We start from the raw sequence: 27,278 nt of genomic DNA on the forward strand, positions 1-27,278 counted from the left end.
TAGTATAACTCCCCCCCTCCATCTTAGGTTTACTTTTTCTGCAGCCCACCACAGCAGTCCCGAAAGGTCAAACCGCATGTTACTGCTGCAGTGCGACCATACAGACATATTTTACAATGAAAGTATGCCTCACTTTCGGGTTACCGTCCGGCACACAACACACTGCAGCTGTTGCATTGCCACAGTGGAACCCGGTGCACCGCGATTACTTTGATAGCCATATAAGGCTATGACTGCTTCTGTGGCGAGATTTTTGCGGAACATGACGGAGTGTACCACCGAAAGTCTAAAAGGGCCCTCAGAGGTATAATGTTGGTGTTTGTGGGGGTATTTTCTGCAGTTTTATCACTGGGGTGACGCCATGTTTCTTCTCTGATGCGTTGCAATCCTGCTTTTGCAGGATGTGCAACGCAACATCCCAGTGTGAGCCTAGCCTTAGGGCCCTTCCACACCGAGTCCGTTGCATTGCATCACAGCGCACTAAATTTACTGCACTCATGCAATGCAACTACAGGGTATATGTTAGTTGGCAGCAGGCACCAACTTTGTTATGTTGTGATAAAATGCTATATGGCAACCCAACACAGCATATTGTGAGTACAGTAACAGAGTAACGCATACACTTACAGTAGCAGTGTGGCATACTTTCATTGTACTGTAAGCCTCACCGTATAGCTGCACTGCAGCGGCAACACGAGGTGCGTCTTTTCGGCTAAGTTGCGATGTTATTTTGGCGTGAAAGGTTGGCCATCGATTAATTTGGACAGTTTTTTATACCAGTATTTTTATTATGAAATATTACAGGACCGCTGTTTAACAAAAAAACATGGTTAATTATAAAGAAAGTGAAACATATTTACTGTACCTAATGCAGTTTGCAATGCCTTCACAATACCTTAAATCTCCAGAGTCCCCCAATATCTTCACTCCTTTCAAAGCACATGGGCTCCAAACCTTCATCCAGACAGCATTTAATAGCGGTCAGCCCACTGCAACCTGCACCAATCACTGCTACTCTTTTAACCATGGTGGTGTCCAAGTAACCACATGCAAAACTGTAAAAACATAAAACACATTCAAAGGCATTTATTTTAGTCAGAATACAAGATGAATCCTATTCTAAATAACAGAACAAACACATAAAACTACATGATGAGGGTATACTATGATCCCCTACATAATTAAACATAACCAGTATATCCCAATATCAACCGAAATAACACACGGACTGCTTACATGAGTTTCAATTGGCCAAAGCAGCCCTTTATTGGACTAAGTAAAAATATATCAAATAACCATAAATAACATAAACAACTAAAACATTCAGTACAGTGCACAGTCCTTAAAGAGACACTGAAGCGAAAAAAAAAAAATGATATTATGATTTGTATGTGTAGTACAGCTAAGAAATAAAACATTAAGATCAGATACATCAGTCTAATTGTTTCCAGTACAGGAAGAGTTAAGAAACTCCAGTTGTTATCTCTATGCAAAAAAGCCATTCATTTCTACGACTTTCAAAAGTCGTGGAGAGGGCTGTCTTCTGACTTTTATTATCTTAACTATAAGTGAACAGTTTTCTTTTTCTCTGGCAGAGGAGAGGTCATTAGTTCACAGACTGCTCTGAAAGAATCATTTTGAATGCTGAGTGTTGTGTAATCTGCACATTTTAGAGAATGATGCAATGTTAGAAAAAAACACTATATACCTGAAAATAAAAATATGAGAATATTTTCTGTGCTGCTAATCTTCTAGTAATTATTCATAGCACACAACCAATTCATTATATCATATATTTTTTTTCGCTTCAGTGTCTCTTTAAATGGCCCCCAGAAGCAGTGCACCGACTCGGGTACACTGTGCACAGCAACTTAAATTGAACCTCCAGACTAAAAATCTACTCCGTTGCACTGAAAAAACACTTGGTGTTTCTTAAAGGGAACCTTAACTGAGAGGGATGTGGAAGTTTCCTTTTAAACAATACCAGTTGCCTGGCAGTCCTGCTGATCTCTTTGGCTGGAGTAGTATGTGAATCACAGACCTGAAACAAGCATGCATCTAATCCAGTCGGACTTCAGTCAGAGCACCTGATCTGCATTCTTGTTGAGGGGCTGTGGCTCAAAGTATTAGAGGCACAGGATCAGCAGGAGAGTCAGGCAACTGGTATATTTTAAAAGGAAAAATCCATATCACTCTTAGTTTAGGTTCCCTTTAACCATTTCACAGCATCAGAACTTTGTTTTTCGTACCCAAGCCTACTTTTTAGCTGCACAGAAGCTAAGTTCCACCCCAACAAAGAAAACAGCCCCCGATGTTGTGGAAAGCATGATGGGATTTCTGATGTTGTTGTTCTCGTTGCCTAGCAGCTGGGAGGTGATCAGGACACAGGGCAGTTGGAACTGTGTCTCCCTGTCACCTCCTTTCAACCAAAAAGATGGCCGCCCCACGAAATCACAAACATTTGCCTGTTTTTTTTTAAACGGGTGGGTAAGAGATTGTATTGCCTATCTATCTATTTTAATTAACATAACTAATGTAACTTAATGACAGTATGTTTGATTAGGCTGAAGTTCCTCTTTAACCACTTGACCACTGAGGGGTTTTTCCCCTTTAGGACCAGAGCAATTTTTCACTTTTTAGCGCTCCTCCCTTTCTTTTACCAATAACGTAATCACTACTAATCACCAGTTAGGCTTTCTTTGGGTGGTACAGTATGCTAAGAATTATTTTATTCTAAATACATTTTAATGGGAATAATAAGAAAAAAATTGAAAAAATTCATTAGTTTTTGGACATTATAGTTTTAAAATAAAACGTTCTACTCTGGATAAAAGTCACACATCTTATTTGCCCATTTATCCCGGTTATTGCAACATTTAAAATATTTTCCTAGTACAATGTATGTCGCCAATATTTTATTTGGAAAAAAAGGTGTATTTTTTCAGTTTTGCAGCCATCACTGATTACAAGCCCATCATTAAAAAATGAACAGTAATATACCCTTTTGACATACATAGTTCAGTCCCTAAGGTAACTACTATGGGAAAGTGCGGGATGGAAGGAGTTAATTTTAATGTAAGTGTGGCTCTTTTTATTAAAATAAATGTATGTAGGTGTAATTTTACTAATTGGCCACAAGATGTCCTCGCTCATTATTTCCTATTAGCATACTATAAGTACGCGAACAGAAAGTAATGCGTAGACGTGTTACTTCCTTAAATACAATGATGCATGCATCTCATTGATGCTGGTGATCATTGACATGGGGACTTAGATCAATGAATGGGAACTGCGTTCCCACTCATTGATCTCCCAGCTAACCAGTGGCGATGTGAAAGAGTGCGGTAGACAGCAGGGAGCACGCACAGCAATGATGCGGCAGGAGGCATATATCTTTACCCCTGGAATGGGAGCAGTCCTCCCGCAGGGCATAGATATACTGCATTGGGAACAGCAAGTGGCTAAACCAGGCATGGGCAAACTTGGCCCTCCAGCTGTTAAGGAACTACAAGTCCCACAATGCATTGCAGGAGTCTGACAGCCACAGTCATGACTCATAAAGGCAAATGCATTGTGGGACTTGTAGTTCCATAACAGCTGGAGGGCCGAGTTTGCCCATGCCTGGGTTAAACCATATGTCCCAACTGTCACGCTGTGACACCTACAATTTGCAGGCTGTGTCATGTTGTCCCGGGGCAATGATCAAATGTCCCAACCTCTTCACAGAGCAGGAGAGTTGGCAGTTAACTGTTTCACTGCCCAGAGCCTCTGCAGAGACCACTACAATACATGCTTCACATCACACTGTGTTTCCTTCCCTCACACTTCATCCCACACTTCATATGTAGTCCAATGTAAACTTTCACCGGGCTTTCAGCAAGGAATGCTTTTAAAGTTTACACAGATTGTGATCTTTACACTGGCTATCTGGTTGCAGACCATGTGAATAAAAAGGTGGAAATCTCATCTTTCAGTATGTGTGCACATATATATGCTTGCAGTGAAGGGCTAGAAACCCTATACGTATCAATCATATTGGTTGCATCTGTCTATGCTTTTGTTCTTATAAATAATCCGTATTGTGATACAAGATCCTTAATTATGGTTAGTTGTGTGATTGTATGCATTTACATTCCTGGGACTAGTTATGCACTTGTATCGGGGTCAGCAATGTGTTGACATTTATATATGTGTAGTTTTTAGCCAAAAATAGCGTATTTAACCACTTGCCGACCGCACGCTTATACCGTGCGTCGGCAAAGTGGCAGCTGCAGGACCAGTGACGCAGTACTGCGTCGCCAGCTGCAGGCTGATTAATCAGGAAGCAGCCGCTCACGCGAGCGGCTGCTTCCTGGCAATTCACGGCGGGGGGCTCCGTGAATAGAGTGCGGGCCGCCGATGGCGGCTCGCAGGCTAAATGTAAACACAAGCGGAAATAATCCGCTTTGTTTACATTGTAAGGCAGATCGGCGATCCCCGGCCAATCAGCGACCGGGGATCGCCGCCATGTGACAGGGGACGTCCTGTCACTGGCTGCACAGGACGGATAGCGTCCTGTGCAGCCCCGATCACCGGGGGGACAGGTAGGAGAGGGAAGGGGGTGAATGTCGCCGCGGAGGGGGGCTTTGAGGTGCCCCCCCCGCAACTAGCCTGCCCACCAGAGCGATCAGACCCCCCCTGCACACCATCCCCATAGGGGGAAAAAAAGGGGGGCGATCTGATCGCTCTGCATGAAACCTGATCTGTGCTGGGGGCTGCAGAGCCCACCCAGCACAGATCACAAAAAATAACGCTGGTCCTTAAGGGGGGGTAAAGGGTGGGTCCTCAAGTGGTTAATATTCTGGACATTTCATTCTTTATTTTCTTATTTATTATATTCATAACTCTTCATGTAGTGCTGTTTACTCTCATTTATATCCTTTAAAACATATGATACATATGTGTGCTGTGATTATTCTTTAAATAACTTGCCTATCGTCCCTTTGCTGTGCCAATCTCAGCATAGGAGGGAGGGGGAAACCACAAGACATCGGAAAACTGTATAGGGGAGCGGCGTGGTTTTGAAAAATTGGGGCTTGGTTAAAGGTGTGGCAGGGGCATGTCTTTGTCCCCTTTTTCCTGGCTCCAAAAGTTGGGAGGTATGAGGTTGGGTGCAGGTTGGGGCAAGGTGCTGGCTGGGGCAGGGTACAGGGTGCTGGCTATGGGCAGGGTACAGGGGGCTGGCTATGGGCATGGTGCAGGCTGGACTGGGGGCAGGGTGCAGGCTGGTGCAGGGTGCTGGCTGGGGCATGGTGCAAGGCGTTGGCTGTGGGCATGGTGCATGGTGCTGGCTGTGGGCAGGGTACAGGCTGGGGCAGGGTGCTGGCTGGGGCATGGTGCAGGGTGATGGCTGTGGGCAGGGTGCAGGCTGGGTCAGACTCATGGTGGAGGCTGGGCTGAGGGCTGGGGCAGGGTGCTATTGCAGACCTTAGATCAGCGACGACCAGTCCTCATCACTGTGCTGTCTCCCCGACTCTCCAGGTGCAGTCCCCGCCGCCGCCGTCTTTGTTCTAGTACCAGATCTCACATCAGTAGGAACACAGCAGTAGCAACACTCCCTCGGCCCCTCGTGCCTCCTTCTGTCCCCTTTGTTCCACCTTCTGTCTCCCTGTGCCTCCTTCCATCTACCTATTCCTCCTTCTGTCCCCCTGTGCCTCCTTCAGTCTTCCTCTGCCCCATTTTGTAGCTCCTTCTGTCCCCCTTTGTGCCTTCTTCTGTCCCACTTTTGTGCCTCATTCTGTCCCCCATTGTTCCTCCTTCTGTTCCCCTATGTGCCCCCTTCAGTCCACCAGCGTGGCTCCTCCTGTCCTCCTGTGCCTTCTTCTGCCCTCCCAGTGGGGGTGACACAGGACTTCTTGCCTGGAGTGACAAAGGCTAGAAATGGCAGGAAAGCAGGCGGTAGAGCGAAGGGGAGGCAGGCGCCAGGCGGCTAAACTGTATGTCCAAATGCCCCCCCTTCCCCCCTGATTGAGCCGCCTGCATCACGTGAATCAGGTGGTTTTTGGTAGGTCCTCCCCTGGTTATATATTGCCTACCATTCCTATATTTTGTACCAGTGTCTGTAGTTTCCTGTACACCATTGTCTATATCTTTATGTATGCATGTTTGTTTTCACTCTGTACAGAGCCATGGAAGATGATGGTGTTATTTAAATCAATAATAATAATATCCAGTACAATTTACATGTACTGTTAGAATTATACAGATATTCAGTAAATAAATACCAATACATGGAAAAATGTATCTGTCAAAGGAAAACAACATTTGTAAAGTTGTGTCTGCTTAGTTCATAGTCCACAGTTCAGGAAAAAGGTGATTTATAAACTCACTGCACTCATATGAACTTTAGTTGTTTTCAACATTCTACAATGTTCAAATCAAACGCTGTTTTTTTAAATCCCTAGGACATTTCTGAGTACCGTATTTTTCGGACCATAAGACGCACTTTTTCTCCCCCAAAAGTGGGGAGAAAAAGTCCCTGCGTCTTATGGTCCGAAGGCAGCAAAAAAGTAGTACACAGATTTGAAAAGAAAACACAAAACAGTTTCTTACTATTTGTGTGCATGTGGTTTGCTGCATGTCAATCAGCTTTCCTTCTCGCTCTTCCGCCAGCCTCATTAGGTGCCCCCACTGTAGTCATTTAAATTCCACGGCCACTCAGTCCGGTTCCACGCTGCCAATTATCCGCCTCCATGCCCGCTCTATGTGCCGCTGTAATAATCCGCCTCTGGCCAGCTCTCTGTGACGCCTCTATGCCCGCTCTCCGAGCCTCTGAAATAATCCGCCTCTAGCCAGCTCTCCAATGTGCTTCCATGCCCGCTGTCCAAGTTTCGTACGAGCGTCACACGTCATAAGGAGGCGCTAGTAAATAAGGAAGTACTGAGGCATCAGAAGTCATAACTACCGCTACGATCTCCCGTGTAATGCCACGCTGCCGCCGCCGCCGCCATGCAGGAACTCGGACAGCGGGCCTGGAAGCACATTGGAGAGCTGGCCAGAGGTGGATTATTTCAGCAACATGGAGAACGGGCATGCAGGCGTCACAGAGAGCTGGCCAGAGGCGGATTAATTTACAAATAGATGATTTGCTGCAATTAGCCCTGGGTCATTCTTTTTCTGGGCCCCCCGCCGCAATACATGGAGGACAGCCGCTGCAGCCCCTGTTGAGATCGCCCCTCATAAAGGCATGCTGGGATTGTGCAACTGCTCCCCCGCCGCGTCACAGCTGACATCAAAGGAAAGGAGTGCATGGATGGACAGCTGATAGGTGAGATCACAAGTGCTTAGTTATTGTAGCTGGAAACAGTAAAAAAGGGCGCAGGTGGCTAGTGAACAAATCGGGCGCCGCCATTCACTTCCATAATAATTATCGTTTACTGGGCGCCGAACAGGAAAAAAGGGCGCCCGAGAATAATAACGTTTACCAACGGCGCCCGAAGATTTTTCATGTTTTATAACTGCTTGTGATGATTTACGTTTCCTATTTCAATAAAACATTATTTTAAAAGTTATCCCTTAGTGTTTGTAAAACATTATTATTCACGAAACAAAGCGATCAGTATGTAACGTAAATTGTACTATATTTTATCCCTTACTGTTTTTAAAACATTATTCTACACACAATACAGTGATCTCTAAGGAGGGTCTTAGGTTAGGCACCATCAGGGGGGTCTTAGGTTCAGGCACCAACAGGGGGGTCTTAGGTTTAGGCACCAACAGGGGGGTCTTAGGTTTAGGCACCAACAGGGGGGTCTTAGGTTTAGGCACCAACAGGGGGGTCTTAGGTTTAGGCACCAACAGGGGGGTCTTAGGTTTCGGCACCAACAGGGGGGTCTTAGGTTTCGGCACCAACAGGGGGGTCTTAGGTTTCGGCACCAACAGGGGGGTCTTAGGTTTAGGCACCAACAGGGGGGTCTAGGGGTTAGGGGTAGGTGCAGGGAGGGTTAGTTAGTAATTTTTTTTTTAAACGTTATTATACGTTTCACTATTTAAACGGAAGATTAACGTTTTTACAATTGCCGATTTCATGCACATTATTTAATGATTTATAACTTTATAAAACATTAATTTTAAACGAAATACAGTACAATTCATTTTTAAACGTTATCTATGCTTATCGTTTAAAACCCCACGCCCTTTTTTCCCAGTGCCCCTTTTTAACGTACGCATTGTATCTGGTGGGGAGGCAGGTATTAGTTTAATGTTACTGTTTAATTTAAATTAGTTTAATTTTACTGTTACTGGTGGGGCAGCAGGGGTGGGTTAGTGTAATGTATGTGTAGAAACTGGTGGGGGAATAGAGGACTAGTGTAATGTAATGTAGTGTAGTGAACTGTAAGGTTACTGGTGGGGCATCAGGCTTTAGTGTAGGGCACTTTGTCTGCTGGTGGGGGCAGCAGAGGTTAGTGTAGCTGGGCACTGAAGCTTGGTTATTGTAGCTGGTGGGGACAGCTTGGGGGGAAAAAGGACTCCGAGATGCCACTGCACCATGGATGCACACAGGTTTAGTTTTTTTTTTTCCCCTGGTTTTTGTCCTCTAAACATGGGTGCGCCTTATGGTCCGGAGCGTCTTATAGTCCGAAAAATACGGGTACTTCTTAAGAACAGTAGTATTTTTCATAGCAGTCCATAGTATTGGTCTAAGCCCTATTCAATGAAGCTATATCAATCATGCCATGCAGTGATGAGGAGCAAGAAACAAACAGCTGTATGCATGTTGGCTTGGTGTGTGGTGTTGAGCTCGGATTTCGCATAACTGAAATTATGCAATTATGATGCAACATTTCTGGAAAACTCATGATTAATTTAGCTTATAATCGAAAAAAAATTATCTGTCATTTTGCAATCACTTGTAATTATGCAAAAATACAATAATTTCTTCTTGGGAACCTCCTATGTGTGTGTCAAATCAGATTGGTGACCATCTATGAATGTTGGTGGATATTGGGGTATGCCTATGATTGCAGGTATATATTGGGGGTCACCTATGACTGCAAGTATATATTGGGGGCCACCTATGACTGCAAGTATATATTGGGGGCCACCTATGACTGCTGGCATATATTTGGGGTATCTTAATGCTGACAAATATTGGAGACATATATGACTGCTGGTGTATATTGGGGTCACCTATTAATGCTTATGGATATTGGGGACTGCTGGCAGATTTTGGGGACACATATCACTGCTGGCAGATACTGGCTGCCTTTTGGGGATGAGCAAGTGTCAGCCTTGAGCATGCTCAATTTTCTGCAAATTATGCAAACAATTTAAAGGAGCTAAGAACTAAAGCCAGGATCCCATATGTTAATAATCTTATCTCTATGGAATAGATATATAACCCTCAGCACATTGCAGACACGTTTAGTGAATATTATAATTCTTTGTATAATTTTGGAGCGGATAACTCAGTTCATTAACCCTCCACACAGGGTCGTTTTTAGGCATATGCATTACAGGTCTGCCTGGAGTGCCATTGGTTCTGGGGGGCGCCATGCCCCTGATTAAGCCCCATGCCTTGAACTAAGTCATGCCTCCCAAATGAGGCCCCGCCCCATGGGTGTTTGTATATCTATTAGTGCCTCCTTTTGTCTCCCTTTGTGCCTCCTTCTGTCTCTTTGTGCCACCTTCAGTCCCCCTGTGCTACCTCTGCCCCCCTGTGCTTCCAAAGATGGATTCAAGTGAAATGGTGCCCTAAGCAAGCAACAACTTTGGTCCCACACTTGATGGCCACCTAGATTTTTTGCAAGTTTTGGGGGGGATTAGCATAAACTAGGCCCCTAGACTATCATCAGGCCCTTGTGGATGATCTGGCTCTGTGTTCATCTCTCTGTGTCTCCCTCTGTCCCACTGTGCCTCCTTCTGTCCCCCTTTGTGCCTCTCTCTTTCCCCTTGTCCCACTATCTGCTTCCACCCCCCCTCCTGTGCTTCCCCAGTCCAGTGTGTAAAGGCTCAGTATAGCGCAGCAGAAGCTGTGCTCTAACCTCCCCTCTGGAGTCCAGTGCTGTGCCTGTGCGACCATTCTGTTTGCTTTCTGCTCCCTCTAGTGCTGGCGTGTAATCATGCTACATGCGGTAGAAGATGCTGGGCACTAGGGTGAAGCACAGCACTGGTCTCCAGCAGAGAGGTGAGAGCACAGCTTCTGCCGCACTATACTCTGCATTTACACACTAAGCTGGGGGAGAGCAGGAAGGTAGTATGCAACAGGATTGCCGGGTGGAGGTGACACAGGACTTCTTGCCTGGAGTGACAAAAAGGCTAGAAACACCCCCGCCTCCACACATAACATTAATAGAATTCTTGAGGAATAGAGTTTACCTACAGTTTCTCCTACTGATCTCTTCCTAATAAGAAGACACCTGGACCTGATGGTGTAGCAAAATGAATTATTATAGATGCTTTGGTGACTTGGTTATCTCTAAATGGTTCAGATTTTCAATAACGAAGTGCAAAGTGGTTCTTTTCCTGACTCTATGTTAAATGCCTCTATAATTGCAATACCCAAAACAGATAAAGATGCTACTGTAATATCAAACTATAGTTTAATCTCACTATTAAATAGTTATTTAAAAATATATATGCTAAAACAATAGCTTTACGATTGCTATCTATTATCCCTCATTTAGTAGGAGTTCAAGTGGGTTTTATTAAAAATAGGAAGCACCTGATGGAGTGAGGCAGAGTAGTGGAGCTGGAGGGGACAGCTTCTCTGGATCTCTCTTTGGATGCAGAGAAGGCATTCGATAGAGTACAGTGCATCAGAAATATCTAGAAGAGACACTACAACACTTTGGTTTGGTTGGATTTATCAAATCAGCCATTACGGCATTATACACTACTAGACCTTCAGCAAATATTTTGGTTAATGGAATGAGGTCAAAAGAATTTACAATTAAAAATGGAGCGAGACAAGGATGCCCTCTGTCTCCTATAATATTTGCTTGCTTTGCTTTGGGTATAGAGCCTCTAGCTGCAGCTATTCCCAACAACCCACAAATAAAAGGTATACAAGTTGGTGATGTAGAGCATAAATTAGGCATATTCGCTGATGATTTACTTATCACTATGACTAGTCCATACACTTCTTTATTATCCCTTAAAAAAGAGTTAGACAGATTTGCAGATGTGTCTTACTATAAAGTAAATGTTCAAAAATCCTTTTTGCTAGGTTTCAATATTCAAAGGACTCCAAGAGAAAAAGATTTCAAATTCTGTTCATTTTCTCTGAGCCTCGAATGCTATAAAATATCTAGGTGTCTGGTTAACACAAAATATGGGTAAAAGGCTGCGCATCCCTGACCTAATACTACAGTACAATGCAAAATACAATTTACTGGACATCTGCACCAACGTTGAGGTAATTCTCCGGAGCAGATGTCCTACACTATCTGACCTAAGTTAAAAGCATATATCCTAACCCTGGCAGCAGCTAAGCAGAAATGTGTAACTTACATTCAATATGGACAGCAGAAAAAAAAGCCAGCGCTCACCACATGGGCTGCATTTGAATGACTTCTCACCTCATGTGCACCACTTATACAGCTCAAATACACACTCAGTAATCAAACAGATGCAAAACATATGCATAACTAAATACTTACCATGCAAACAGGAAAGCACAATGGGAGCTGCTAGCCTGGTAGTTCCAAAATTATGGAAACAAATTATGGATAAAAGGCTGCGCATCCCTGACCTAATACTACAGTTCAATGGTTAATCGCTGTGGTTAACACAGCCCAGCCCACAATTAAATTATATGATGCAAACTATGAAGCATGGCTTCCAATTTTAAAGAAAGAATTGGAGAAAATTGCTAAAGTAGAAATTTCTTGGATTGGATGAATTGCGTCCTTTAAAATGATGATATTGCCTAAGCTAATGTATTTATTTCGGACATTACCCGTTTTAGTCCTGGAACGTTTCTTTTTACAATCTCAAAATCAATACAAATGGGGCAATAAACGACATAGGCCCTCTTCAAAAGTTATGATCAGACCGCAAAACAAGGGTGGACCTGGGTTACCTAATCTAAAAACATATTATAAGTCATGTGTACTAGAACAAATCAAATATTGGTGGTTATTATCATCTGATAAAAATGGGCAGGCAGGGGCGTCTCTTGACATTTTGTCACTCCAGACGAGAAAACCTGTGCCCCCCCCCCCCCCCCCGGCGTGGTGCCCCCTGATGAAAATAATCGTAACGCAGCAATGTTTCACCATACGATAAAAGTAATGCGGCAATCTTTCAACAGAAAATATTCATAACACAGCAATGATTCACTTAAAATATATCGGAATGCGGCAATCTTTCACCATAAAATAATCATAACTCAGCAATGATTCACCATAAAATAATAATGCAGCAATGATTCACCATAAAATAATCGTAATGTGGGCAGCGTTCACCATAAAATAATCGTAATGTGGCCAGCCATCACCAGAAAATAATCGTAATGCGGCCAGCGTTCACCAGAAAATAATCGTAATGTGACCAGCATTCACCAGAAAATAATCGTAATGCAGCCAGCGTTCACCAGAAAATAATTGTAATGTGGCCAGCGTTCACCAGGAAATTATGTTAATGTGGCCAGCATTCACCAGAAAATAATCGTAACGTGGCCAGCGTTCACCAGAAAATAATCGTAATGTGGCCAGCATTCACCAGGAAATTATGCTAACGTGGCCAGCGTTCACCAGAAAATAATCGTAACGTGGCCAGCGTTTACCAGAAAATAATCATAATGTGGCCAGCATTCACCAGGAAATTATGCTAACGTGGCCAGCGTTCACCAGAAAATAATCGTAACGTGGCCAGCGTTCACCAGAAAATAATCGTAATGTGGCCAGCGTTCACCAGAAAATAATCATAATGTGGCCAGCATTCACCAGGAAATTATGCTAATGTGGCCAGCGTTCACCAGAAAATAATCGTAACGTGGCCAGCGTTCACCAGAAAAAATTCGTAATGTGGCCAGCGTTCACCAGAAAATTATCGTAATGTGGCCAGCATTCACCAGGAAATTATGCTAATGTGGCCAGCGTTCACCAGGAAATAATCGTAATGTGGCCAGCGTTCACCAGAAAATAATCGTAATGTGGCCAGCATTCACCAGGAAATTATGCTAATGTGGCCAGCGTTCACCAGAAAATAATCGTAACGTGGCCAGCGTTCACCAGAAAATAATCGTAATGTGGCCAGCGTTCACCAGAAAATTATCGTAATGTGGCCAGCATTCACCAGGAAATTATGCTAATGTGGCCAGCGTTCACCAGGAAATAATCGTAATGTGGCCAGCGTTCACCAGAAAATCGTAATGTGGCCAGCGTTCACCAGGAAATTATGCTAATGTAAGCAGCGTTCACCAGGAAATTATGCTAATGTGGGCAGCGTTTCACTAAAAATTTATAATCACCTGCACAAGAGTCCTCTCCCTGGGCGCAGCCTCCCCCGACAGGGCTATGGGAAGATGGCGCCTGAAGCCCTGTACTGGAGACACAAATAGTCTCCAGTACAGGGCTTCGGACGCCATCTTGCCGTAGCTCTGCCTGCCGGAAGGCTGGAGCAGGGAGCTGCGGGGATAAACTGGGTTCACCACAGGGGTCGCACAGTTTGGCGGGGGAAGGTGGGCACTTCTCTCCCCCCCCCCCCGTGGCGGCGCCCCTCCCCCACCCGGCGCTCCAGGACACCGTCTGTCCATGCCTGGTGGCTGGGACGCCTCTGTGGGTAGGAGGTTTATAATGCAACCCTAAAATCCTAAAGGGCTCTTACTTCATATTCTTATGGGTAAAAAAGTAAGGAACTTTCAGTTTCCGCGTGCATGAAAAAAAGGGCGCCAAGAAAAAAGGGTCCGGGCTGAATAATGAAATGGCGTCGGTGGATAACGAAATCTTAATAACGATAAACATTGTTGTCGAACTTGGTTAACGATACATTCCATTTTAAAAACAGACGGCAGATATAATGAAAAGATATTAAAGTTAAAAATCATTACGTAATTTAACAATACAGCTTAACCCAACCCTACTGTCACACAGAACCCTCCCTTGGTGGTGCCTAAACCTAAGCACTCCCCTGGTGGCGCCTAATCCTAACCGCCGCCCGGGTGGTGCCTAACCCTAACCACTCCCCCCGGTGGTGCCTAACCCTAACCACTCCCTCTGCAGAAACACCCATTTACACACAAACGATAATATCTTTGATAATGTAAAATCTGTACATACAAACGAAATAATACAACAAAAACGATAACATTGCAAGCTTCTAAAACGATAACATTCTTCAAAAACTGTAATGTTCTAATGTTGTTAATGATATTTATCGGGCGCCCTTTTCTCTGCTTTTTTTTTGCCGTATTAACGATAATTGCATTAAACAGAATATGTACTCTAAAATTCTTACAATAAAAAGCATACCATTCTATTAATTATGTTCTCCTGGGCCCCTCTGTGCTGTTTCTGACACTCCCTGCTGCAATCCTGGCTTGTAATTGCCAGTTTTAGGCAGAGTTTGCAAACAAAAGACATGGCTGCTAACCAGCTTGTGATAGGCTGAGAGGAGCTCAGTCTGTGACTCACACAGAGCCTGCAGGGGGCGTGGAGAGGGTGTGTATAACTTTTATCCTATCATAAGCAGAGCAACACATTCCTGCCTGAGTGCCTGAGCCCTACAAAGCTGACAAAGGACAGAAAATTAGATTATATAACAGAGATAATACAGCCACTGGGCAACTAGGAAATGCTGCAGTAAGACAGACCACATTAGAACAGGTATGGGAACTTATAAGATAGAAGAAATAAGGCTGAACATTTGGGAGCCCTGGGGCGCCTCTTAGTCTAATAGCAATGAAGGGGCTTGATTCACTAAACCGTGATAACTCATATCATGGCCGTTTTTGCGCGCATTTTTGCTTTTGCGTGCAAAGTCGAATTATCGCGTGCAGTTGCGAATTATCACACAAACAATTGCGCATGCAAATTCGCAATTGCGCAAAAATGTGAAAATGCACGCGAAAACGGACGTGATATAAGTTATCATGGTTTAGTGAATCAAGCCCAATGTGTGACGGCTGAGGTGGGAGGGATGGAGGGGCTCACTATGGTGTCTCACCCTTGGGTGCTAGAGGTCTTTTTCCCGGCTCTGCCAACACTGCTTGGTCCATGCTCTTTCCACACTGCCTACCTTTTCTCTATGACCCTGTGCAGGTTACACATGATATGCTCCTGATGGAGGAGAGACAAGCAGCATAGTTGAAGACAGCGTGGGTGGAGTAGCCCTGGGACAGGTGAGTGATTAATCTACATGTGAAGGGGGGAAAAACCATTGGGGGAACTGACTTTCTGGGAGGGAAGGGAGGGGCAGGGGGACCCCAAGCTTAAAGGGAACCCAAAGCAAGAGGTATATGGAGGCTGCCATATTTATTTATTTTTAAGCAATACCAGTTGCCTGGCTATCCTGCTGATTCTCTTCCTCTAATACTTTTAGCCATATACCCTTAACAAGCATGCAGCAGATCAGATGTTTCTGACTTTTTGTCAAATCTGACAAGAATAGCTGAAATGCTTGTTTCTGGTGTGATTCAGACACTACTGCAGCCAAATAGATTGACAGGGCTGCCAGGCAACTGGTATTGTTTAAAAGGAAATAAATATGGCAGCCTCCATGTACGTCTTTCTTCAGTTTCCCTTTAAGTTTGCTGGTAGATGGCAGCTTGGCAAATGGTTGATCTCTTCCTAATAGGAAATCAAATAGTTTACCACCTTGCCTCACTCATTCAAACTCCTTCCAACTACTGCTTTACTACTTGATTCAGCACAGGGATATGTGGCCATTAATCTTTCATCACTCATCCACCTTCCCAATCAATGAAAAATGTACCATGGCTCCTAATTACCATGAGATCAATAAACCTTCTAAATGCTATTAGAAATTTATTGATTGGACATGTTGAGGTCAAAAGATCAATAAAAAATTTGATAAACGTGAAATGAATTTGCCACTGAGCCCCGTATGACCAATCACCTTTGACAGGGTTAAGGTGCCCATAGACCTAACGATTATGGGCAGATTCAACAAAGAGCCAAATGTATCTCTAATCGAAAAGCTGATTAGAGATAAATTTGTATTTTTGTTGATTCTGCCCATATACAACAGACCGATTTCCATCCGATTTCAGCATGAAATCTTCAGGGAATCGGCTGAGTCAGCACCGCCGCTGCCCCAATGTATAAATGTTCCCCCCAAGTGCGTGCATTTATACATTACCTGTCCTGTAGCAGCCTCCGCGCGGTATCCATAACCTTCGGGCGGCTGTCCGTACACGATACTGGCGCATAGCGTCACTAGTTTGGCGCATAGCGTCTGACGCCAGACACTATGCGCCATTAGCGTGTATGGACTAGCCCACAACCTGTCAGTTCTAAAGATTTTAACTGCTTCCTTTTTTCACTGGAGTGGTCGTTTAAGTAGTAATGTTAAATAGAATTTTCCCGGAGTCATACATTCTTATTTAATGAAGTGAATCTGAACTGTGCACAGCAGCCATATCAGTTTGATGTGCTGTTAAATCTGGAAATCAGAGAAATAATACCCTCTAAACTTAAACTTTTCAGCACTATCCTGTTAGGAGAAGTGTTTGTTCAGCCAGATACAAGTGTTTTGGCTTCTAATTACTTTTCAGGAGGGCTGCATAAATAAAGCGATGGTTTATTAACCCCCTTTGCAATGTAAAATGGGCGGAACATATATAAGTTCTAAACAGAACTAGTTTCAGGTGTCCTTTAACCTCCCTGGCGGTTTATTAAAATCCGCCAGGGGGCAGCAAATACGTTTTTTTTTTATTTATTTTTTTGTCTCGCTACATGATAGCCGCTGCTCAGCGGTATCCCCCCAGCCCCTCTGATTGCCTTCAAAGAACGGGATCTCTTGGAGGGCTTCCCCCGCCATGGCGACGGGGCGGGATGACGTCACCGACGTCATCCACGTCGTGACGTCAAAGGGCAATCAGATCCACCCCACAGCGCTGCCTGGCACTGATTGGCCAGGCAGTGCACGGGGTCGGGGGGGGGGGAGGGCGGCTGCGGCGCGACGGATAGTGGCGAATCGGCGGGTAGCGGCGGCGATCGGAGGTTGTAACAAAAAAATTATGCAAATCGGCCCAGCGGGGCCTGAGCGGATCCTCCCGGCGGCATAGCCCGACCTCAGCTCGGGCTTACTGCCAGGGAGGTTAAACAAATGTGCTTACAGAGAAATGTTGAGCAATAAAATAGCTGTACAATTCTGGTCCAGTACTGTCCTGTCAGTTTTGCATCAGTTTACTATCAGTTTTTTTTTCCTGACTGGACCAGAAATGTACACCTTTTATGTGTGAACACACACATACTAACACATTCAAAACTGACAGGACAGGACGGTACTGGAAATGTATAGATTTATGTGTGAATACCACCATAGAAACACATACAAAACTAATGCCAACTGTCAAACTGACAGGACTGGACACATTTGTATATGTGAACCAAGCAGTGTAGTAGCTAAGCAGCTCTGGGCTCTGATGCAAGTTTTACATGGGGCCCCCTAAGCACTCTATACATAACAATTGATACGGCGCACTAAAACCTGCCGATGGCAAGTTGTCAACTACAGTGTCAGAGGTGCAAGAAGGGGATGGGAAATAGCTTGTTAATGATTATCACTATTCAAAGTATCTATAGAAGTGATTATTATGAACACAGGACCAATAGAGAGCTAATTCTGCAGTTGAGGCAGGGCCCCTTGGGGCCCCTCTGGCCCAAGGGCCCCGATGCGGTCGCAACCTCTGCAACCCCTCTTGCTACGCCCCTGGAACTAAGCCTTATAGTTAACATATATTATAGTTAAGCCTGTTAACATACCTGAGCTGCTTCAACAAGAGTAACTTCTTACTCAATACAACTGTGTGATAGAGAATTTATTCTAGTTCCCTCCCCCCATAGGACTGTTCCCTCCCATAAAGTTAACCTGTTAGGTGCTGTGAGTTTCATGTTAATATTAAATACGATTGTAAACTTCAAGGCTGCGCCTAGCATTAGCAATGATTAACATCATCGAGTTCAAAGAACACATAATAATCCTAGTTCCATTTTTTTTTGCCAGTTAATCCCTTTAAAATCTGACATAAAATCTACAACAGGTTGTTTTGGTAATTAGTCACAGCGTCTGATTGCAAAAGACTGCGTAGGTCAATCTGTACGTGTGTAGTTTAGAAATGATTAATAAGATGCATATATTCCTATTTTGCCTGCAGCTTGGAACTCAGCTAAAGAATCAGAATCAAATTGAATTCACTAAGCACGACTGGGTCATGCCCGGAATTGCATTTGGCATATACAGGCTTAGAGATAAATAGGAGGTAACAAGTAGACAGGACCACTCTTTCAAGGGACGTCATGACAACGGATATTGGAGCCACGGGCCTGTAGTTGTTGAGGTCCTTGATTCCCTGCTTTTTCGGGACGGGGATTAAAGTGGATCTCTTGAAATACTTGGGAACTTTGCCCTTCTTTTAGCCAGTAAGGTGACCAGCTGCCAGAACCAGAGGCTTTCCTGGAGTTCAACGTTTACAAGTGATATAGAATGTCGGTCTCAAATACAGCTGAAGAGGGGGAGGGAGCTCAGACCAGATGCACAATCGTCAGTGGCTGAAAGGTGGGCAGTAGATGTCAGAGGACTTTCTGTTACCTCCAGGTTTTCAACACTACAATAGAAACTGCTGAGCTCCTTAGCTAGCTCAGAGCTAGATGTTGCATGTTGGGGGAATGGGGGGGGGGGGAACTTGTAGTTGGTGGCGGCCTTTACCCCTTTACAGACAGTTTGTGGGTCATTTGAGCGAAGGTTGTCTCATCTTAGCGATGTACTCCTTTTTGGCGGCAGTCAGTTTCCAGTTAAGGTTGTTTTTTGCTATCCTATAGTCCTCCTGTTCCAAAAAGTGAAGAGTCAGCACAAATAAACTTTTAATCAAAAGCACCAAACAGGCAATGCTTTTTTAGGTGTTCACCCGCTTCCTCAAGCTATTAACCACTTTGTTCTATCTGGACGGATATATCCGTGCAGATAGACTGTGCAGCTTCTGCCGCGTGAGGCGTGTGATCGCGCGCACTCTCGCCACCTGCCGTTAGCCCCCCCGATTAGTGAATGGGAATATAGTTCCCATTCACCGATCTAAGTCCCCCGCAGAAAAAACGAAGGTCTCTTTCTAATTCCTGGAAATGTGATCGTACGCTTCCAGGACTTTTTTGACTGTGGCCAACTTGTGGCCAAATAGTAAACTGCACCCACATACATTTTTTATTAAATAAATTACATTACTTTACATTTAAAATTAGCTGTTTACCTCCCACACCAAAAACTACCCAAACACATTTTTAATTTTAAAAAAATTACAATAAAAAAAAACAAACAACATAAATATTTACCTAAGGGTCTGAACTTTTTAAATATGCATGTCAAGAGAGTATATTATTATTATTTTTTTCATTTATAAGCTTGTAAATAGTGATGGACGCAAATTGAAAAAAAATATTGGCGCCATAAATTGTGTCAGGAAACATAATTTAAACACTGTAATAACTGGGACAAATGGGCAAGGTGAGTAAATGATAATTTTTTTTTTGCAGGTGCATTCTTTTCTGGTGAAATGCTGTCCTCATTATGATTTTTTTCTGGTGAAATGTTGGCCAATTTACGATTAATTTCTGGCGAAATGCTGCCCACTTTACGATTATTTTTTGGTGAAATGCTTCCCACTTTACGATTATTTTCTGGTGAAATACTGCCCACATTACGAATCATTTCTAGTGAAATGCTGCACACGTTACAATTATTTTATGGTGACTGCTGCCCCATTATGATTATTTTATAGTGAAACATTGCTGCATTACGATTATTTGGCACCTACAAAGGGGGGGCATCCAAATTTTCGCAGGGGGGCACAGTGATTTCTTGTTATGCCCCTGACTGCACACATGAAAGGCAGCCGTGTTGATCAAGGAAGGGGATTGGACACGACAAGCAGCAGCAGCAGTGATGTCTTCTCTCTCCTCAGTTTACAAGGTGTTTACCAGCTCTGAAGCTCGAGTGGCAAGGATCTTTTACAATGACTAGTGGCTACAGTTCACTAAACTTATCTTCAATCTTTAATAAGTAAAAGTAGAGTATTGTACTGTGTTAACCATAAGTAAATGTTATCATCCTGATTCAAAACTTCTTGCTATTTATAACCACTTCCCGTCCGCCTAATGCAGGATGGCGGCGGGACAGCAGCTCTCTCAGGTCTCAGCGATGCCATAGGTGTCATCTCACGAAGAGTGAGATTTGATGGAAGCTCCCACGAGCGCGCTCTCCCATCAATGCATGCAGGGGATCCCAGCGATCAGTCTGCCAGCCAGTGATCGAAACTGGTAGGCTGTTTTTTTTTCAGTATTTAACGATAATTTATTTATATTGCACTGATATCTTAACTGCCCCTCAGAGGGGCTCACAATCTAATCCCTACCATAGGCATATGTCTATGTATGTATAGTGTAGTGTGTGTATCTTAATTGAGGGACAGTTTGGGGGGGGGGGCCTATAATTTTTTTTTTTTTTTTTTTTAATGTAGGTATTTTTTGTTTAATTAAAAAAAACTACAAATAACAGCAGCAATCAAATATCTCCAAAAGAAAGCTGTATTAGTGAGAAGAAAAGGAGGTAAAATTAATTTTGGTTATAAGCTGTATGAACGAGCAATAAACTGTTAAAGTTGTGAAGTGCTGAATTGTAAAAAATGACCTGGTTACTAGGGGGGGTATAAACCTCTGGTCCTCGTATGGTTAATAAGGGTTCTAAGCTGTTTTTCTTGTTATTAACTTGGTAATGAATGATTTAGTATTCACTAAGCAATTTTCCTCATGAGTTATGCGTGGTACGCACTATGCTATTTCCCTTCAGATAGACGGGTAAAACCGATTATTTCCGAGAGGTCCAATCTAACTTCTGGTGATAGTATATGCCTGCTCCCCGTTTCTCCAAAACATTTGACCTCTGGTCATGGGCGTAGCAATAACCCCTGCGACCCCTGCATTCGCAGGGGGGGCCCAGAGGCTTTGGGGGCCCTTCCTCCTCCCTCTCCCCAACTGAAAGTGCTGAAAACTAGCAAAACACCCTCCCTGTTTTTTCACGAAAACTTTGTGCAGGAATGTGTATAATTTTTTTCCTGCTTCCAGATGCTGCTTCACAGCAGAACACTATCTGCTGCCATTCGCCGGCTCCTGATCACGTGGCCCACATGGGGTTTGGGGACCCATGGTGCCCCATGCTATCATTTTTGCAGGGTGGCCCTATTAAGTCTAGTTACGCCCCTGCCTCTGGTATCGGCAAACCTTCTGGCGTAGCTACAGTAGAAATTATGGGGCCCAATAGCAACATTTTCATGGGGCCCTAAGAACTAGGCACTCTTTAACAATGCAACCTGCCCCTACCCTATGGGTATGAGTTGATTGACAGTCAATCAACTCACCTGTGCCCATTTTTCCTCATGCCCCTATTTCATGCACACATCTAAGAGACAACTTTGTAAATTATAAAAGATCACTGTCAATTAAATGGCCACAACTCTAACTGAAGTATGAAGGGTGACCTTGTTTTGCATTATAATGAAAGGACATCAGTCATTAATGGAGAGGGTTAAATTATCAAAAACTTTGCATATTAAACTGTACAGTACTTCATGCTTTACTAGGTGAATATAAGCTAATCCACTTATGCTTGTGGAAATTGTTAAGTTTATTGATTAAATGAAACATGGGGTGAAAAAAAGCTCATGAGATGAACAATTGCATCTATCCTCCTCCTAAAATTGACTTTTTTAGATATCCCACAATTTTATTTTATATTTTAATATAGTTTTCTACGTTTTTCCTGTTTCATTTTCTTTGCTCAATGACACATTCATTGAAGTATGCCTGAGCTGAAATCTATGAACTATTGATTTCTTTCCTGCTCTCAGAAGCCAATTTCTACCAGAAAATGATTTATGGTTGTAATTCTTTATTTATAGTTACTCTATAGTTTGACCCAGTCCCGACCCGGACAGAAACTGTTGATGTTTAACTCTTTCAGGTAGGGAAAGAAAAAAAGGAACTCAGCCTAGTTATTTGTGTGCTTAGCACTGTACATACACACTGTACATTAACTTTTAATTAACACATTAAAATAGGAACATAATTACTCTCCAAAGAGAACACAGTGACAACAATGGGTTGGGGATACACGATTACTAGTCTTTAAGACTGTCCTAACAGACTCCCATTGTAAGTTCATTACAAACTCCATACACAAACCTACATGTTTCGTTTTCTTAATTAGAAACTTTGTCAGGGGTAAATAATAGTGCTAAGTGCTAGAGTGCAAAAGTGCTAAAATAACAAAGACATTTGTAAACATCACATACTACACATATTAGGATAGCAGATAGTAAAGATGGCCACTACCAGCAGCCAAATAGATGTTGACCGTTTAGCTTGCCCTTTTATACAGGAATGCTGGCCCTGTAAGTAGGATACCTTATGCTTTCAGCCAGGTATTCAAATTTTTTTCCCACTTGTCTTTAGATTATGTAATGGATTGCTAAGACACCGCCGCGCGGTCCGACAGCGGGGCGGCTGAATCCGCGTTCAGACCGGCGGTTTCTCCGCAGCGGCATGCGTCTGGTTTGTCTGAGCCTAGTAGTGCACACAGATGGAGAGCTACGCGTGCGCGCGCTAACAGACAGGCCCTTTATGCCAATAGGAGAGGGATCAGCTGATCAGGATGATCAGCTGATCCCAGCGCAGTAGGTGATTGGTTGAATGGGACTGGGCGGCGCTGAGGAGCGCTCTGCTATATATACTTCTCGTCTGTCAGTGGCTGGTTGTCTGCCGTTGCAAATGCTTATGTGTTAGCACTCAGACCATAGTCAGATCCTTCAGTGTGTAAGAACCAGGTGGACCTGGGAATTCACACTTAGCCAGATTACTATGTTATACTTTAGACCAGTTCCAGGGTGTAGAGACCACTGACCTCACACCCAAGACTAGGGATACTGTGTCATTGCTGTGTTATACTTTAGAGCAGTTCCAGGGTGTAGAGACCACGGCCCTCACACCAAAGATTAGGGATACTGTGTCATTGCTGTATTATTCTGTAGATCAGTCCCTGAGTGTTGAGACCACGGACCTCACACTCTAGACTAGGCCTCTGCTTGATATCTGTTATGACCTATTGCCTTCTTGACTCTGCTCTTGCTCTCTGATTCGGTACCTTTGCATATCTGATTACCTGTTGCCAACCCTGCCTGTCCCTGGTTACCGAATCAGCCTTCTGTCTTTGTACTTTATCTGCTCGTATGTTGCCGACCCGGCCTGACCGACCCTTCTACCTGTGACACCCCCCCCCCCGGTGGGGTGTCCAGTAGCTGCAGGGACTCTCTGTCTCTTAGAGAGACCTCCCTGCAATCCAGTCAGGGACTCAATCTCACAGGAGTCCTTTTGACTGCAGTAGAGTCTGATTCACAGCTGTTCAGGGAATCACTGACTCACTGTGTATCTCCAACCTACCAGGAGATACTCATTATACGGTCTAGGGTCACCTGCTCCTCAGGTGATCTCGGCTCATATACTGTTGCACCAAACACTTACACTTATCAGGAGTCCAGATGTTAGTTATACTTGTATTATTGGTGATTCTGCAGATCATCAATAATCAGGTATAAATATGTATTCTTGGTGATACTGCAGATCACCAATAATCAGATTCTCTCTGTGTGCTGACACCGATCGTTACAGAACGGCAGACCTGAAAAACAAAATGGACGCACTTAACAGCCGTCTTGAGACACTCACCACCTCAGTGGAAAATTTCATCAGAGTGCTGGACGGTCAGCAGGCCCAGATCTCTGCCTTATCTGGGTCCTTACAGGTCCTTCAGACGGCTGTAAATTCAGTGCAATCTCCTCCAGTTACAGACTTACGTATGTCTGTACCCGAAAGGTTTTCTGGTCATACATCTGACTTTCAGAATTTTAAGAATCGTATAATGTCGCATTTTGAACTGAGACCTAACTTGTCAGGAACAGAGGCACAGAGAATTACATTTATTGAGACCCTGCTGTCAGGAGATGCTCAAACTTGGCATATAGCCTACAGACAGGGCACGAGGCGCTGACATCAGTAGAGGCATTTTTTACGTCCATGGCCATAATTTATGACGATCCGGACATTGCCTCTACTGCTGAGCGGAAGCTAAAAACCTTGCATCAAGGCAAGGATCCAGTAGAAGTCTATGCGGCTGAATTCAGAAAGTGGTCTGTGTCAGCTAGGTGGGGGGCTTTTGCACTGTTAGATTGTTTTTTATCAGGGTTGTCAGACGCAGTTTCAGAAACGCTGCCGCCTAGGTGTAGTCAGAGGTAATACCCTAGGCGCGCAGTCTTTACCTCTAGACAGCCGTTTGCTCCTTCCATGTTCTGTCACATGGAAGGGTCAGACTGTTACCACTGAAGCTTTCGTTGACTCTGGTTCAGTGGCTAACTTCATAGATTACGACTTTGCAAAAAAAATGGGAATTCCTATACTCCCATTGGACCAACCACCAACCGATTTTGGTCACTGCTGTAGATGACTCTCCTCTGTCCCGTACTCCGAATTTGAGGTTCAGTGTTGGGGTACTGCATGAGGAGAATCTGCAATTTCTGGTCTTGCGTATGGCAACCTCCACCATCATTCTTGGCATGCCCTGGTTACAACTTCACTCCCCTCAGACAGACTGGGTTTCAGGTCAGCTAATGAGCTGGTCGACCCATTGTTATCATCATTGCTTAGCGAAAGTAACCATGGGTAATACCAGCATTCAGGTTGAAGGTGTGCCAAAACAATACGCAAAGTTTGCTGACGTCTTCTGTCCCAAGTCGGCAGATAAACTTCCCCCCCACCGTACCTTCGATTGTCCCATTGATTTGAGATCTGGTTGTATGCCTCCCAGGGGTCACCTCTATAATCTGTCTGGGCCTGAGAAACTAGCTATGCAGGAATACATCAGAGAAAACTTGGCTAAATGGTTCATCCGTCCCTCCCGTTCACCAGCAGGGGCAGGATTCTTTTTTGTAAAGAAAAAAGATGGAGGCCTTCGCCCTTGCATTGATTATAGATGCCTAAATAAGATCACGGTGAAAAATCGCTACCCTTTACCTTTAATTGACGATTTGTTCACGCAGGTGACCAACGCCAAGATTTTCTCAAAGCTAGATCTGAGAGGTGCATACAATATGGTGCGTATTAGAGATGGTGACAAATGGAAGACAGCCTTTAACATGGCCGACGGGCATAACGAGTACCTAGTGATGCCCTTCGGGTTGTGTAATGCTCCGGCTGTCTTCCAGGAGTTAATTAACGAGGTATTCAGGGAGGTGTTGGGGAAGTTCGTCTTAGTCTATCTGGACGACATACTGATCTTTTCATCCAATCTTTCTGAACACCGCAGGCATGTTAAGTTTGTGCTAGAAAAGTTAAAGGGGAACTTCAGCCTAAACAAACATACTGTCATTAAGTTACATTAGTTATGTTAATGTTATGATCATGCCTGCAGCGTTTACTGCTGGCTGCAGTGGTATTGTAACCCAAGCAGTTCTGATGTCATTACATGCATTTTCTTGCATAGTTTGGTTTGCACTTAAACTAGTTGCTGATTCCATCTGCAGTCACTCTGAAATTAATGACAGTTTAACATGCTCTTGTGTAAACAAACATTGTCTGCTGCAGTGGAGGGGCAGTCCCTTTCCTGCAGGCTGCATATCATTGTCTGCCTTTTCCTGCTATCAGCCTGTGATTAATTACCATTCACTTGTGTGGGAATCTGCAGGTCTGCTCCCATTGGATGACCTCAGTATAAAGAACTGCTTCCTGCAATGTCTCATGGGCTACCATAGTCTCAGATTCTATCTGTTACTCTGCTCGTGCCCCACCTCGTTCCTGGTCCGTGTGGACTGCGCTGACTCCTGCGAAGGGGTCAGCGAGTCCTCCTAGTTCTGCTCTTGTTCTAGAAGTTGTTACTTGCTTGTCTTGTGTCATATATTGGTTCATCGCCAATATATACGCATACTTGCGCATTTTGTTATTTTCCTTGTATTCGTGTTACGTTGATACATCAGTGTCGCTGATATATACGTACACGAACTGTTTATTTCCTGTGTTCAGTTAGTCAGTTTCCAGCACGTTTTGGTAGTTTGCGCGTACCGTGAACACCCGTGCTGAGCTAGTTATCCTGTTCCTGGTCCTGTTTGTGGATTGCGTTCATCTCTGCGAAGAGATAGCGAATCCTTCTGAGTCCTGTTCCCTGTATTACTCCAGTCCTAGTCAGCGTTCCTGCTTATGTCATATATCGGTTCATTGCCGATATATACATATGTTAGTCAGACCTTACAAATAGTTTCATTGATAGCTGTAATTGTAATACGCTAGGAAAACATACTTATTGTATATTTATCTGTGTTACGTTCATCTATCTCGATCCTGCTATTTTCTGACTATCCTGTCCTGTCTTTGTGAGGCACGCCATCGCCGCTACGCATTGGCTGCCTCATTCCAGTCTGTCTGGTTTTGGACGCTTGCTGTCGCTAAGTAGCCGCTAGCTAGCAAGCGTTCATTCTGTCTACTTGTTCTGATCTCCTCAGTCCTGGTTTATGCGCTCAGCGCTACTTTGCGCTGAGACGTTATTACGAAAGTGTTGTTTGTGGCTGTTCGGATCTGCACCGGCTCTGTGCACCACAATCTCCTATTGGAGTCAGTCCTCTCCTCCACTAAACTGGGGATATCCTGATCCCTTGTGCTGGTGTGTGTACCTCCTTCACGTCAGCTTATGTGTTGTATGCTGACTGTGGAGATTACACCTTCAAGCTTAACAGTTAATTAGAATAGATAGGTAATATAATTTTTTACCCACCCTGTTTTAAAAGAACAGGCAAATGTTTGTGATTCATGGGGGCTGCCATCTTTGTCATGGGGGCAGCCATCTTTTTGGTTGAAAGGAGGTGACAAGGAGCAGGAGACACAGTTCCAACTATCCTGTGTCCTGATCACCCCTCCCAGCTGCACACGCTAGGCTTCAAATGGCAAATTCAAAATGTAAAAAAAAAAAATTTGCACCAAAACAGCAGAACGAGAGCAACAACATCAGAAATCCCACCATGCTTTGCA

The 27,278-nt window shown here is 44.0% G+C and overlaps 1 protein-coding gene across 5 annotated transcripts in view; it reads right to left on the reverse strand.

Annotated features, from left to right (window-relative positions):
* The window catches only part of LOC137521115 (flavin-containing monooxygenase 5-like), an 80,224-nt gene that overhangs the window by 45,223 nt on the left and 7,723 nt on the right, over positions 1–27,278 (reverse strand). For 3 of the 5 annotated variants that reach the window (XM_068239929.1, XM_068239927.1, XM_068239931.1), the window contains exon 2: positions 896–1,055. In XM_068239929.1, the coding sequence (XP_068096030.1) occupies positions 896–1,027 (132 nt within the window). In that variant the 5' untranslated portion in view covers positions 1,028–1,055. Of the gene's footprint in view, positions 1–895; positions 1,056–2,249; positions 2,272–17,930; positions 17,970–27,278 lie in introns of those variants that run through there. The other 2 variants (XM_068239928.1, XM_068239930.1) reach the window with 2 other exon arrangements.

Source organism: Hyperolius riggenbachi, chromosome 6 (genome assembly GCF_040937935.1).
Source record: "Hyperolius riggenbachi isolate aHypRig1 chromosome 6, aHypRig1.pri, whole genome shotgun sequence".
NCBI lineage: Eukaryota > Metazoa > Chordata > Amphibia > Anura > Hyperoliidae > Hyperolius > Hyperolius riggenbachi.